The sequence below is a fragment of the Galeopterus variegatus genome, unplaced genomic scaffold (genome assembly GCF_000696425.1).
Source record: "Galeopterus variegatus unplaced genomic scaffold, G_variegatus-3.0.2 Scaffold4388, whole genome shotgun sequence".
NCBI lineage: Eukaryota > Metazoa > Chordata > Mammalia > Dermoptera > Cynocephalidae > Galeopterus > Galeopterus variegatus.
The window spans coordinates 1-12,964 of NW_007730499.1; the positions used below are offsets into that span (position 1 = coordinate 1).

The 12,964-nt window shown below is 52.9% G+C and overlaps 1 protein-coding gene across 1 annotated transcript in view; it reads right to left on the reverse strand.

Moving 5' to 3' along the window:
- Positions 1-7: 7 nt before the first annotated feature.
- The window catches only part of LOC103602968 (glycerophosphodiester phosphodiesterase domain-containing protein 5-like), a gene marked incomplete at its 3' end in the record, with an annotated part of 73,925 nt that continues 60,968 nt past the window's right edge, over positions 8-12,964 (reverse strand). Inside the window, exons 4-9 of the mRNA XM_008587425.1 lie at positions 10,925-11,028; positions 7,234-7,327; positions 6,532-6,591; positions 636-734; positions 220-327; positions 8-27 (exon numbers count right to left, since the gene is read on the reverse strand). Coding sequence (XP_008585647.1) covers positions 8-27; positions 220-327; positions 636-734; positions 6,532-6,591; positions 7,234-7,327; positions 10,925-11,028 — 485 coding nt within the window. The remainder of the gene's footprint in view (positions 28-219; positions 328-635; positions 735-6,531; positions 6,592-7,233; positions 7,328-10,924; positions 11,029-12,964) is intronic.

Here is a 12,964-nt window from a genome sequence, read left to right on the forward strand (position 1 = left end):
CACACACCTGGCCGCATGGACATTGAGCTGCAGGGGAGGGAAACAGCATGAGGCTGACCGAGGTTGCAGCCCTTCATGGAATCTGTGGGCCATCAGAGCCAGAACCCCCAACACTGGGCACAAGGGCAGCAGGTCATCCCTAGACCACCCAGGTCAGGCCCAGGTGAGGGCAGCACAAGCTGGCCTTGGTACTTGCAGGTGTTGGGGGGCAGGCCCTACCCAGTTGTACTCACAAGACCGCTCTGCGCGGGCGAATTGTCCTGCCACGATCCAGGAGAGTGCAGTGACCGCAGCCAGGGCCCCCATGTGCAGGAATGGTGCTGTGCCCTGTGTGTGGGAGAGGTAAGAGGGATCCGTGACTCCCAGCTGTGCCCAGGCCCTCTGGTCACTAGTGTCCTGACAGCATACCTCCATCTAGGGGGCAGACAACCCTATCTCCATTTGCCAACTGAGGATGCTGGGCCTCTCAGGACCCTGGCATGTAGCAAGCTCCCTGCCTCTGACCTGCTGTGTAAGCCTGGGCGCCTCCCTGCTCCTCTCTGGGCTGTGGTCTAGAGAAAGGGAGTGATAAAGGCGCTGCCTTGTTACAAGGGTCCCGGGGAAGCAGTACCCCCACCCCCGCCCCCCACACTCACCTGTAGGGAGATCAGCAGCACCTCCCACTCATCCTCCCACAGCTGGGCCACGGCTGACATGGCCACCACCGTGAAGGCCAGGATGACCATCAGCCCTACCTAGAAGGGGCAAGAGGCACCAGACAGAGGTCAGAGCAAATGTGAGGGTTGCCAGCATGTCTGAGAGGGACTACATGGCATGGGCTGGAAGAAAGCCAAAGACGGGCAGACAGAGATGGCAGTGAGAGATAGAGGCAGGAGGAGGCAGGCAGACCCAGTGACAAAGGGACAGTGAAAACAGAAGAGGATGGAGAGAAGAGATGAGGAGGGAACCACTTAGCTAGTGGGGTCTCCCCTGCACATCCAAGCGCTGCTCAGCACGCCCGGCCTCCTCCTGAAGCAAGACCCTTTCATCTGCAGGACAGATGGAATGACTTGCCCAGGTGCTGGGGGCAGGTGGCAGATGCGCGGTCCAGCCTCGCACGCTGGCTGGGCTCACAGTGATATACATATAAAATACGTTAGGGACCAGATGCTCAGGGCTGGGGCCCAGGGCAAGCTTGGAGATGTGGCCAGTGGGCAGAACTCTGTCTCACTGCGTGCCCTGCCTGAGGGTGAGGGCAGAGACAGTGGCCTATCCATCTTTGCTCCCTGCCAGGTGAGGAAGATTAATTCCTGCGTGGGATTAAGTTTTCTTTTAGAGGCTTGTCATTCTAGTCTATCAGCCTGGAAACTAACGTTCCCATAAGAAAAAGTAACAAAGCTGAGATACGTAGGGGCCTGTCCAGTGTGACAAGCCAGCTCGGGACACAAGGGAAGGGGAGGAGGTGCAGGTGTGCCCGGGGCCGGGTGAGGCACCTCACCTTGCCTTCCGTTTATTCTCCTAGCACCCCAGGTGAGCTATCATCATCCCCATTTTACACACAAGGAATTGAGGCTCAGACAGCCTAGGGGCTTGCTTGGTCCTGTCCCTTTTAAGAGGCAGATCCAGAGCAAGCCCCTTCTGTCTCAGAGGTGGTGCTCTTTCTTGGATGTCAAACTGCTGTCAAGAAGGTAAAAGAGTCTCTGGGGGGCTCGGAATTTCTAACAGTCCCTGAGAACCACGTCCCCTCCTCCCTGCTGCCCTCTCGTGGCCCTGGGAGGAGGCCCTGGACACAGCCAGTGTCTCTGAAGGGTCATTTCTGAGAGTGTCTTATTACAATACTTAACTGCTAGTGGAAATACTTGCAATAAAACTGATTCCCCATAATCCTAAAACAATTAAAAATGTGATTATCCCTGCGTTTTACAGTTGCTGTGGTGGCAACCTTCATGCTCCGCAGCATTACATTACAGAATGCTCAGCATCTAGGATTTCCCCCCTACGTTGTGTCCTTAATCCCCAGCAATGCACTGACTCCCAACAATGTGACTACCATTCCTTAAATCTGACTGGGAAGGATGAACCCTGCCCTAGAAGCCTGGATACAGAACCCTGCCCTCCTCTGAGAAAGTAGTCTTAGTGGGTCTTTCTGTCCTGGTGGGACTGTTGTTGCAGTAGCAATGGGAGGGACGAAGGTTACAGCAGGTACGTTCATTCATTCAGTGAGCCTTGCCTGGGTGCAGGGACCCAAGAGGAGCTAGAGTCCAGCGTTGCAGAGGTGCCACAGGTTGGCCTCTTGGGGGTGTCTAGCCTCTGGGTTCTGTGGTCCAAATGACAGACAGCTGGCCTGGGTTAAGGGCCACACTCCAGGCACACTCCTGGGTCAAATCCTGGCTCGCCTACCTAATGGGGAAGTTAACCTCTCCAGGGATCTTTCCTGACTGTGAAATGGCGACAGAGAGTGTCCACCTGGAAGGGGCGGGGAAAGACGGATGAGAACATGCAAGTGAAGGGCTCAGCACTGTGGCTGGCACCAAGGCCTATGCTTACTAAATGCTGGTGGTATCACTTTAAAAGTGAGCGTGGTATCAAATGAGCAGGATTACTGAGAGGAGCAAATGAAATACTGTGCGGAAAGCACCTGACACCTGCAGTAAGCACCCAGTGAATGAGGGGTATTGCTCTTATGATGAGCACAGTGCCTGGCACACAGGAGGCTCTCAGGGAATGTGTCTTCCTGAAGCCACAGCTGGAGGGACAGAAGCTGCACTCTGGGAAGAACTGTAGGGCCGGGGCCAGCTGCTTGGACAGAAGGCTGAATTCACCAGGAACATGGATGAGGTGGAAATGGTGGGACCGCAAGCAAAGGTGCTGATCATGTCTGGGCTGGGGGCAGGTGTGCCAGCCCTGGCTCAGCCAGCAACTTGCTGTGTGGCTGTGCGGTGCCCAGTGCTCTTCCACAAAGGAAGCAGGCTGGGCAGTGGGCTGCTGTACAGTGGTGAGGGAGTCAGGCAAGGACACAGGAGGAGCACAGTATGCTCAGGGCTATGACAAGGGACAGCCTGGGGAGGTGGGAGCTGGAACTGAAGCACCTCGCACAGGCAGCATCTGAGCTGATCGTGGGTGGTGGGTGGGGCAGGCCAGAGGCACCTCAGGGAAAGGACCAACTATTTACTGTGAAGCCCCCAAGAACCTTCACCTCACCTCCTGGGTCCCTGGACTTCTGAAGGCTCACCTGGGAGGGATTTCTGGGAAACAGGAGTTTGAGGAAGAAGAGGAAGGTCTCCAAGTGGGCACCCGGATCCACTCACAGCACCCAGCCTGCGACCAGTAGGCTCCCCACCCAGTCCTCAGCACTTTGCCCTCCCCTCCTCAGGACGCAAGGGAACAAGAGACTCTCAAAATAAAGATCACGAGGACAACGTACTGAAAACTCTAGCCTTTAAAGCAATACAGGGAACTGGCTAGAACAGAGAGATAAATGAAAATAAGTAAAAAGTTCCTAAAAAGATCTAAATACACTAAAAAATTCAGTATATGATAAAAGTAGCATCTCAAAATAGAGGGGAAAGTATGGATTATTCTGTACAGAAAACTGGGAACACTGGGAAACCACCTAAAAGGAACAAAGTAAGATCACACTATGCCCCAAAACAACTTCCAAAAAGATTAAAAAATTGAAACGTTAAAAAAAGTGGAAACATATAATTACCAAGTGATACCATAGAAACATTTTTTATAATCTTGGAGTGGCAAAGACCTTTCTGAGTCTGACAGAAAACCCACGGGCCATAAGAAGAGATGACAGATTCAAATACTTAAGAATATAAAAAACCTGTATGCCAAAAATACAATAAGTGAAGTCAAAAGATGAATGACAAATGAGATAGAAGTATTTGCAGTTCATCAGCCAAGGGGCTAATTTCCCAAACCTACAAAGAGCTCCTGCAAAATCAAAAAGCAAACCCCATGGCAAAAAGGGCAAAAGATATGAAGAGACACTTTTCTACAAGAAAGGAAAATACAAATGACTCAAATACGTGAAAAATGCCAAATCTAACTCACCATAAGGGAAATGCAAATTAAAACTACAGTGAGGTACTCTTCTTCGCCCATCACATTGGCAAGAGTCGAGAAATCAGCTAACACTTTGCAGGCAAGGGTGTTTTTACAGGCACAACCATACATTGCCAAGGGAGCATGAATTGGCTCTTGGCAAGGAGACTATTTGGCAAGGTCAAAATCATGAAAATACACATTCTTTACCCAGAAATTGCTCTCCCAGGTCACTGCCACACTGTCCTGGCAAAGAGCTGAAAGCAACCAGGATGTCGACCAAATTCATCAACAGGGAACTGGCTAGATACCCAGGGAGTTAGGGAACATCCCGATCAGGCAGCAGCAGCAAGTGATGGACACCAGTGCGGACGCTCTGAATGCACCGAAGAAGGAACGTACCTCTCTTAATGTGCAGAACAGAGGGTGCAGCAGGCTACTATGTGTGTTTAAAGAAAAAGGAAATGGATATGTATATTTGTACATGCTTAAAATATCTCTACAAAGAACGTGGGAAGATTTTTACTGTGTGTTTTTTGTGCCTTTTGAATTTTGAAACATGTCATTGTATTATGTGTTCAAAAATTAATTAAAGCAAAACAAACAAAAAATGAATAAAGATTCCTTAGAATCTTAGAATCAAAAAACAGAATCCTGGCAGTAGAATTTCCAGCCCCTGCTTGAGCACTCTGAGCCCCAGGATCTCCCTCCCTCCTGGCGTGGTGGGCACAGCTATGGGCCCAGCTATGGGTCACTCTACCTGGAAGGACCTTCCTCGTGCTGAGATCCCATGGGAGGGGCAGAGGGGAGAGGAAAGCAGCTGGCACTCTGGGAGCTGGCACCAGCATGGATGATGGGATCTCACTCCCTGCACTGATCTGCCACCTCCACTGCTCAGTGGCTCTATAGGCCTCTCTATTAGGATCAAGCAGATATGACCTGACCTGCTGAGAGCCGAGCATGGTCTCAGGAGGTGGCCACAGTGTGTGCCAGCCCCACCCAGGATGCCTGCTGGTGCAGTTCTTTCAGGTGTCAGCTTGGCAGCTGGGAGAAGAAAGTGCCTCACAGAGGGGACTGTGGAAGTGCAGAGGAGAGCTCAGGATAGAGTGACGACCAGAAGGAGAGTGGGAGGGGACCAAGGGTTACTCGCTGCTCTTTACCCCTCCAAGACTTCAGTCACCGGCTCTGACTGCTAAGCAACAGTCCCCTGTAATTAACTGACCTGGATGCCCCCTTGGATGCTCGTGGGTACCTCCCCTACACATCCCAATTCAACCCACCCTGTCCCTCTTCCTCTTCCTGCTCCATGTCCCCCTTCTAGCTGGAAATGAATCCCTCCCCTCCAAGTCACTCTAGACCCATCTCATGGGCTTACGGTTGTTTCTGGACATTTCTGCCCCTTCCTAAATGGTGTGCCCACTCTGAGAGCCAGGCTGTAAGAGAAGAGAGATGACCCAGCTCTCCCTCCATGGCTTAGGTGTTCCTGGGAGGGCATCTTGGTCAGCTTTGCACTACCCCTGTGCCCACCAGTGCCTCAAGAAGAGCAGGCATCACAACATACATGCAGCACCATGTGTGCAATGAATGGTGAGCCAGAGACTAAGGCTCTAGAACATATGAAGCCTGCCTGCTTTGGGCCCAGCCCTAGTGGGGCATTGGGCACAGGGAGATGGACAACACTTATTCTGGTCTGCAAGGGGCACCCAGGCTGAGGTGGGTTGGGGTCAGGGAGCCAGATGGAAATTGACAACACAGACGCTCAGAGACGTGGCAGAGGAGGCTGCAGGGGCTGGGGGGCCTGGTGAGAGAAGCCTGTGTACATAGGGGAGGAGTACCAAGAAAGGGGTTCAAAAGGCAGTTTACGGGGGCGAGAACAAAGGGTAAAAGTAGAGTAGAGGCAGACACACTGGGAGGGCCTGTGATGTCTCACACAGCAGAAGCTAAGGGTGACTGTCCCATGACAGGAGCTGGGAATCATTGGCAAGGGCCAGATCATGCCGGGTGGGGGAGTTTGGGTCATCCTGGGAGCAATGGGAGTGGTGGAAAAGGCTTTAAGTTGGGGAATGACATTGTCAGATCACTGAAGTACTTAGAGGAAGGTGAGACCTGAGGCAGAACCAGCCAGAGGGCCAGTTACTACAACACGTGCTGAGAACTGTGTGGGTTAATCACATGGCCACAGGGCTAGAAGCCTGGATTTTCCACTTATAAACTGGGAGACCTTGGACAAGTTATTTAATGTCTTTGGACCTCAGTTTTCCCAACTGCGAAATAGGATGATAATAGTATTCACAACACAGGGTTGCTATGAGGGTTAGTTAAATAAGTTAATGCAGGCCAGGTTGTGAGAACAGTACTTGGCACATGGTGAATGCTCAGGTTAGCTCCTAGAACAATTATAACCATGATCTAGGGGAGGGGTGATGTGTCCAGGCTGTTCCTCTGCTGCCCTGGCATCCACCCCCCTGCCCCTTCCAGCCCAGTGGAGGTGGCCCTCACCTTGTGCAGCCAGTGCAGGTTCATCTGCTGCCCCACGGCAACATGACATAGTGCCAGGACCTGAGGAGGGGCCCAGAGGGTGACAGTCAGGCCCTGTATGTGGCCAGAAGGCTTCACCAGTTCCCCAGACACCCTATTACTCTCCCTCCAGGTGACAGGAATACCCTGCCCAGCCCTGCCCAGCCCAGCCCAAGCCTGGTCTCCTCCCAGATTATTCCAGGCCTCTAGGCTCCTCCTTCTCTGGCATTTCTACCTCAAGAGGTCACCAAGTCCTGCTGCACTTAGACTGCCTAATAGAACTCACCAAATGTTTTGGGAGTTCCAGACCCCAGGATTCTGAAACAGACTTGAGCCCTGTGTCCAGGGAGTCCCCAGTCCAGCATGGGGATTGACCTGAGTCTCACTGAGTGAAGTATTTGGAGCAGGATCCCAAAGCAGAGGTTCTTGGAGGAGGAGGAGATATGTGGTGGGGCCTAATATCTGGGATGGCTCTCACTAGGTCAGGAAGGGGCAGCTGAGGGAGACTGGCAAAAGCGAGGTGACCTCCCACCTTGGAGGACTCAGAGGTGCAGCAGCCCGAGGCCCTGGGTAAAGCTAGCTTCACCCTTTAGATGAGGATGGGCCCTCCATCAACCCAGCACAGGCCAAGTCTCCCTTCCCCTGGGAGCAGGGTGGCCTGCCTTCCAAGACAGGCCCACGTACCAGGAGGCCAGCGATGTACGTGAAGGCGGTGGCTGTGGTCACCAGGATGGGCACAGACCAGTCGCTCCAGTAGCCCATGCGGTTGTAGAGGTACCTGCCAGGAGAAGGGGTAGGGGTCAGACCTCCACTGGGCCAGGCACCAGGATGGTCTCAGCTCCCACGCGGCTGGGCTCAGTGACCAGGCCCTGCCATGCAATAACGACACTCAGCATCTCCTTGATCAGTCATGCCTGTGCATGTGGACACCTGGGGATCAAGAAGCATAAAGAAGAAAACAACAAATCCTCGTAATTCTACTGCCAGAAGTAATCATTACCAAGACTGTGCTGAATTTTCTTCTTGTGGGTTCCCCTCCATGCCTAGATGTCTGTATAAACAGCAAAGCTGGGACCCCACTGCACATAGGATAGTGGGCAGGAATGCTGGACTCAAATCCCCACTCTGTCTCTTACTGCCTTGCAGGACCTTGTGGGGGTGACAGGCTTCATTGATCCTAAGATGCCATAAACTGTGACATCTGTCTCAACTTCCATGTTAAAATGTGTAAATATGGAGTCATAGAATAAAAAGATAACACCTGACTTCTCTGAGCCTTAGCTTCCTCATCTACAGGGTGGGAGAAGAAGAGGCTGCCCTTCCTATGGGATCATGAGAATGAGGTGGGGCGAGGCACATGGAAAATACTCAGTAAACTGGCTGCTGCTTTTTTTTTTTGTTGTTGTTATGTATAAAATATATTTATCAAGATAAATATACAATTGTCTTACCTTCTTCACAAATCAAGATTAATTTACCCTGTACCAGCCAGCCACCAAAATAAACTCGCTTCTTAACACAGGCATTTATTGATGTCAGTAGAAATCTTGAGGAAATGGGATTTTTTTTTTTTAACAGCCACATGGTCTTCCACTGAATTTATGTACCAACTTCCTACTAATGGTACTTCATAGTTTCCAATTATCCACTTTTACAAATAAACACAAAAATGAAAATGTTGTACACATTTTTCTGTATTTCCGATTATTTCCTTAGGATAGATTCCTGCAAATAGAATTACAGGGTCAAAGGGAATGATCTTTTTAAGGCTCCTGATAAGTAAGGCTTAGTTGCTTGCTCTCCAGAAAGACTGAACCATTCTCCTTGTACAACTGGGGAAACTGAGGCTCAAAGTCATTAGAGAATCCAAGCCAGAGCCAGGCAGTTTCAGTCTGCTGCCATTGTGGGCCTTGGCAGAGGGCTGGGAAGGCAGATGACCCAGAAGGACCCTATGGGGCATCTGTCCTCTTCTGTGCCCCTCCCTGGCCCTCACCCTCTGAGTCTGGGGGAAAATCTATTGCCTGGAAGATCACTGAGTGGGGCCGGCCCGTGGCTCACTCGGGAGAGTGCGGTGCTGATAACACCAAGGCCACGGGTTCGGATCCCATAGAGGGATGGCCGGTTCACTCACTGGGTGAGCGTGGTGCTGACACCACCAAGTCAAGGGTTAAGATCCCCTTACCGGTCATCTTTTTTAAAAAAAAAGATCACTGAGTGCACTCATCTTACTGTACAGTTGGGGAAACTGAGGGCTAAAGAGGGGCAGGACTTTCTGCTGGTAACTATTCCTGAGAGATGTTCTGGTCCCTCTTATCTCCCAAGTGTGACCACTTTTGGCAGGGAGCCCTCCAGGACAGCAACAGCCCAGATCCCCTCCCCCAACCTTCATCCAGTTCTGACCACCTGGGTCCTGCTCACATCCTCTTACTGCATGAGCTGTCCCCAGAGACTCTCAAGACCAAGAGGGCTGGGCCAGGGTCTCCTGAACCCAGCACTGACTCCACGACACTGAGATGACAGGTTGAAGGAGCTGCAGGTCAGCAGGCATCCCTGAGTCCCAGGCAGGCCCTCCCTTGCAGCCTCCCCAACAGGGCAGGCACCTCTCCTCTGCTTGAGTCTCCAGTGACAGGGAACTCACTCTCTGGGCAGAGTGGGGTGGCTCTGTGCACATGAGACAGTCAGTCAGGCTTCAGTCCCCATCCCAGATCTGTCTGCATCTTGCTGTGTGACTTAGGAAAAGCTACTTAACTTCTCTAAGCCTTGGTCTCCTCACACTGTCCTCAAAGTATGATTTTGGCACTAAGTGGTTGTGTGGCCATGGATGAGTCCTGTCCCTCTTTGGGCCTCAGTTTCCCCATTTATACATGATGGGGGGGACCTTATGATCTTCCAGGCATCAGACTTCCAGTTCAGCAGAACTGTCCAGGGTCTGCATCCAAAGGCCAGCAGGGAATGTTTCCCTTTACTTGTGATAGCACCTCTGTGGTGGATACCTGCAAAGTGAAAAATTGATTTATGGAATTTAATAAAGGCCAGAGGCCACCTCTGGGACTCGGCTGGGGCTATGGCTCATCTTGCTGGGCTGCTGTGGAGTAGGAGTGGGACAGTAGCACGTCCTTTATTGTGCTCATTAATAACAGAGGCACAGCTTGATGCTGTGCAGAGGAAAGTAGACACCCAGACTCCATGAACAGAGTCTTAGGATCATCACAGAATCCTGTACTCACAGGCCATCAGAAGCCCAGAGTCCTATAAATGCCAAATTCTAACATCATGGCCACCTTCCAGCTAGAGATTTGGTCTGCCAGAAAGCAGCCCTCACATTTCAGTGGAGTTTTAAGCCCTCTCATATCCACCATCTCATTTCATCCTCAGAAAGACCCGATGAAGTCACAATTACCCCGTTTTATAGAAGAGGAAGCTGAGGCTCAGAGAGCACCAGAGACTTGTTTACAGTCACACTGACCTGAACTTCTGATCAAAAGGAAGAAACAGCACTGGATGGGGAGTGAAGAGGCCTGGTTCCACGCCCCAACTCTGTCCCCAACTGGCTGTGTGGCCTTGGACCTGTTTTTACACCTGTCCATTGTCCCTCCCCTCCTTCCATGGCCTTTTGTTTAACAAAAGGCAGGCAATGGAGGGAAGACAAGGAAGAAACAGGTGCCCATCCTGCACCCAGGTACTGCCTCATACAGCCCTGCCCTTGGACTGAGGTGCCCATAACGGCCCCTGAGCTGTCTCAGAACCACAGCATCTGCCAGCCCTGCCCCGAGCCCAGCTAAAGGAGTTAAGAGGCCTGGGATCTGGGAGCCCTGGCTTACATTCCTATTTTCCAAGATAGCACCAGCAGGAGGGAGTGCCCTGTAGCTAAACTTCCCAGCTTGCTTCAGCTGCTACTGAGCCTTTGTTCTTTCAGGCTCCCCTCCACCTTGGGAGACCAGTACTACAGGCTGAATCACCTATGCAAACACCAAGGGGTCTCCAAGGAGACCAGCAGCTGAAGTTCCACCGGTTTAAATCCCAGCCATCCTTCAAGGCCCATTTCCCATGCCTCCTCCTCCAGGAAGTCTTCCCTAAGCCTCCAGTGGGACTCCCATCAGGACATGGATCTCCCTTTTTCTCTTCATCTTTCTTGCCAGCTGTGATGCTCCCCGCTTTCTACCCATAGTCTCACACCAGCCTCGCTAAAGCCTTGGAAGTCAGCAGGAGAGAGGCTCACAGGGGGTGGGCCTTGCCCAAGGCCACACGGAGAGCTGGTGGCAGAACTCTGAGCGCCAGCCTGAGAGAGAGGCTCAAACCTGAGCCCCAGGTCCCAGCCACTGGGTACACGGGACCCAGGCCCCTCCTCCCGGCACCCTCCACCTCCCACACTCACCAGTTGAATTCGTCATAGTCATTATGGACTTCCCACCAGAAGTAGAGCCAGGTGAGCGTGAGGCCGAAGGTGAAGGTGAGAAGCAGGAACCAGAGGCGTTCCCACTGCAAGAGCAGAGCGAGAAGAGGGTCAAGTGCTGCCTCCCACTCGGAATGCTCCCCCTCCTCCCCTTCTGTAGCAATGCCTCCCCGGCAGGGACTACCACCCTCTTTGCACTGGTGAGACACTGAGGCTCAGTGAGGGGAAGTGAACTGTCCAACATCACGGAGCCCAAAGCCGCAAAATAGTGGGAAGCCAGGAGCTGGGGTCCACCCTAGAGCTGTGCTCTTTATTCTGCAGCCTGAGGTCTTTCCGGTGTGTGCCAGTCCCCCCATTCTGGCGATGGCCCCCAGAGGCAAAGGCCACATCTGCCCTACGCTTTCGCACTGGCACAGTGATCTGCAGTCTGTGAAGTCACAGTCCGCTCCTGTTCCATCCTCACCCATGCCTATAAAGCAGCTGCTCTTCCTTCCCTCTACCCCACATTACCAATAAAAACACTGAGGCCCAGAGAGGCCAAGCAACTCGCCCAAGTCACGCAGCAAGTTAGCAGAGGATTAAGGACCAGTCCCCTGCTCAGTTGGATGCCAGACCTTCAGGGCTGGGCCAGTTTGCCCGTCTGTCTCCAGCCAGGCTGGGGGTGTGCTGGCGGGGGTCGCTGACACACTGCTGCTGCTTCCCGAAGGGCCGGCTCAGAGGTCTGCAGGCGCTTCCGCCTGGGCCCTCCGGTTTATCCCTGCTTTCATCCGTGCCCTTATCTCGGAAGCACAACAAGCTCAGAACATCCTGCATCCTGGGAAACTGCTGAGATCATCAGAACAAGTCAACAGCCACTGAGGGGAGGCCAGTGGGAGGAGAGAACCAAGACCACCCTAACCTTGAGGGCCTGGGGTGGAGGACACATCCCTACCTCTGGAGCAGAGGCAACTCTCACCTGGCACTGCCCAGGCCCCTCGCTGGGCTCCCTGCTGCCCTGACCCCTCCCTCCACACGTGACAGCCAGCTCAGAGCTATGGTGCTACTCCTCGCTGCTTAGCCAAGCAGGGAGGCCCTCTGGGTATGGCCCTCTGACCTCTCCAGCTTCATCCCCACCAACCAGTTCTCTCAACCTGGAAGGGTCACTTCCCCTGGGCTCGTTCCCCCAACATTCCCATTCACCTTTCAAGTTGGCTTCAATGTCACCTCTGTGAAGCCCCCTAGACTCTGCCTTGCTACCCTAAAGCCCTCCTCTGTTCTCCCACAGCATCGGCGTCCCTCTGTCTCTAAACTCACATTCTGTGCACTGTGACTGGCTTACACGACTGTGTCCCCAGATGCCTGTGGGTTCTGCCAGGAGGGGATTGAGTCTGCCTCCCCTCCAATAGCATTTATGACTGCAGGCAGGAATGTGCAAGAGGAGGAGGAAAAGTTCTCTCACTGGCCAGAACACCTCCATCCTTCGCGGCCCGGAGGCCGGCACCTCGGTGGAGGGGTTACACATACGGTGTTTCTGGAGCCAGACCTCCTGGCCACTTCAAATCCCTATCTACCATTCACAAGCTGTATGACCCCAGGCAAGGTACTCAACCTCTCTGTGCCTCAGCCCCCTCCTCTGTGCAATGACAACAATGGCACTAATGTTGACATGGGAATTAAATGAGACAACACAAGTCAGTGCTCAGAACGATGCCTGGCTAACAGTCAGTGCTCTCTCAGTGTACCTGTCAGCATCTCTGCCTCCCCGACGATCAGTGACTTGGTACACACCGAGTGCCTGGGGCTCGTGCTTGGGTGAGCCGCCGCCACTGCCACTCACTGCTGTGTGCAGAGCTAGGCTGCCTTGCTGAGCCCTGCTTTTAGCCTCACTTTGTTCATAACCAGAGATGCGAAGGTGCTGACACCCTGAAACCCAGTCTCCCCAGCAGGTTCAGGCTGGGCGGTTCAGGGGTGGCTTCTCAGAGGGTAGGCCACTTGTGTCTGCCTCACCTGGGCAAAGCCTCTGCACCTCTGACCAGCAAAGAA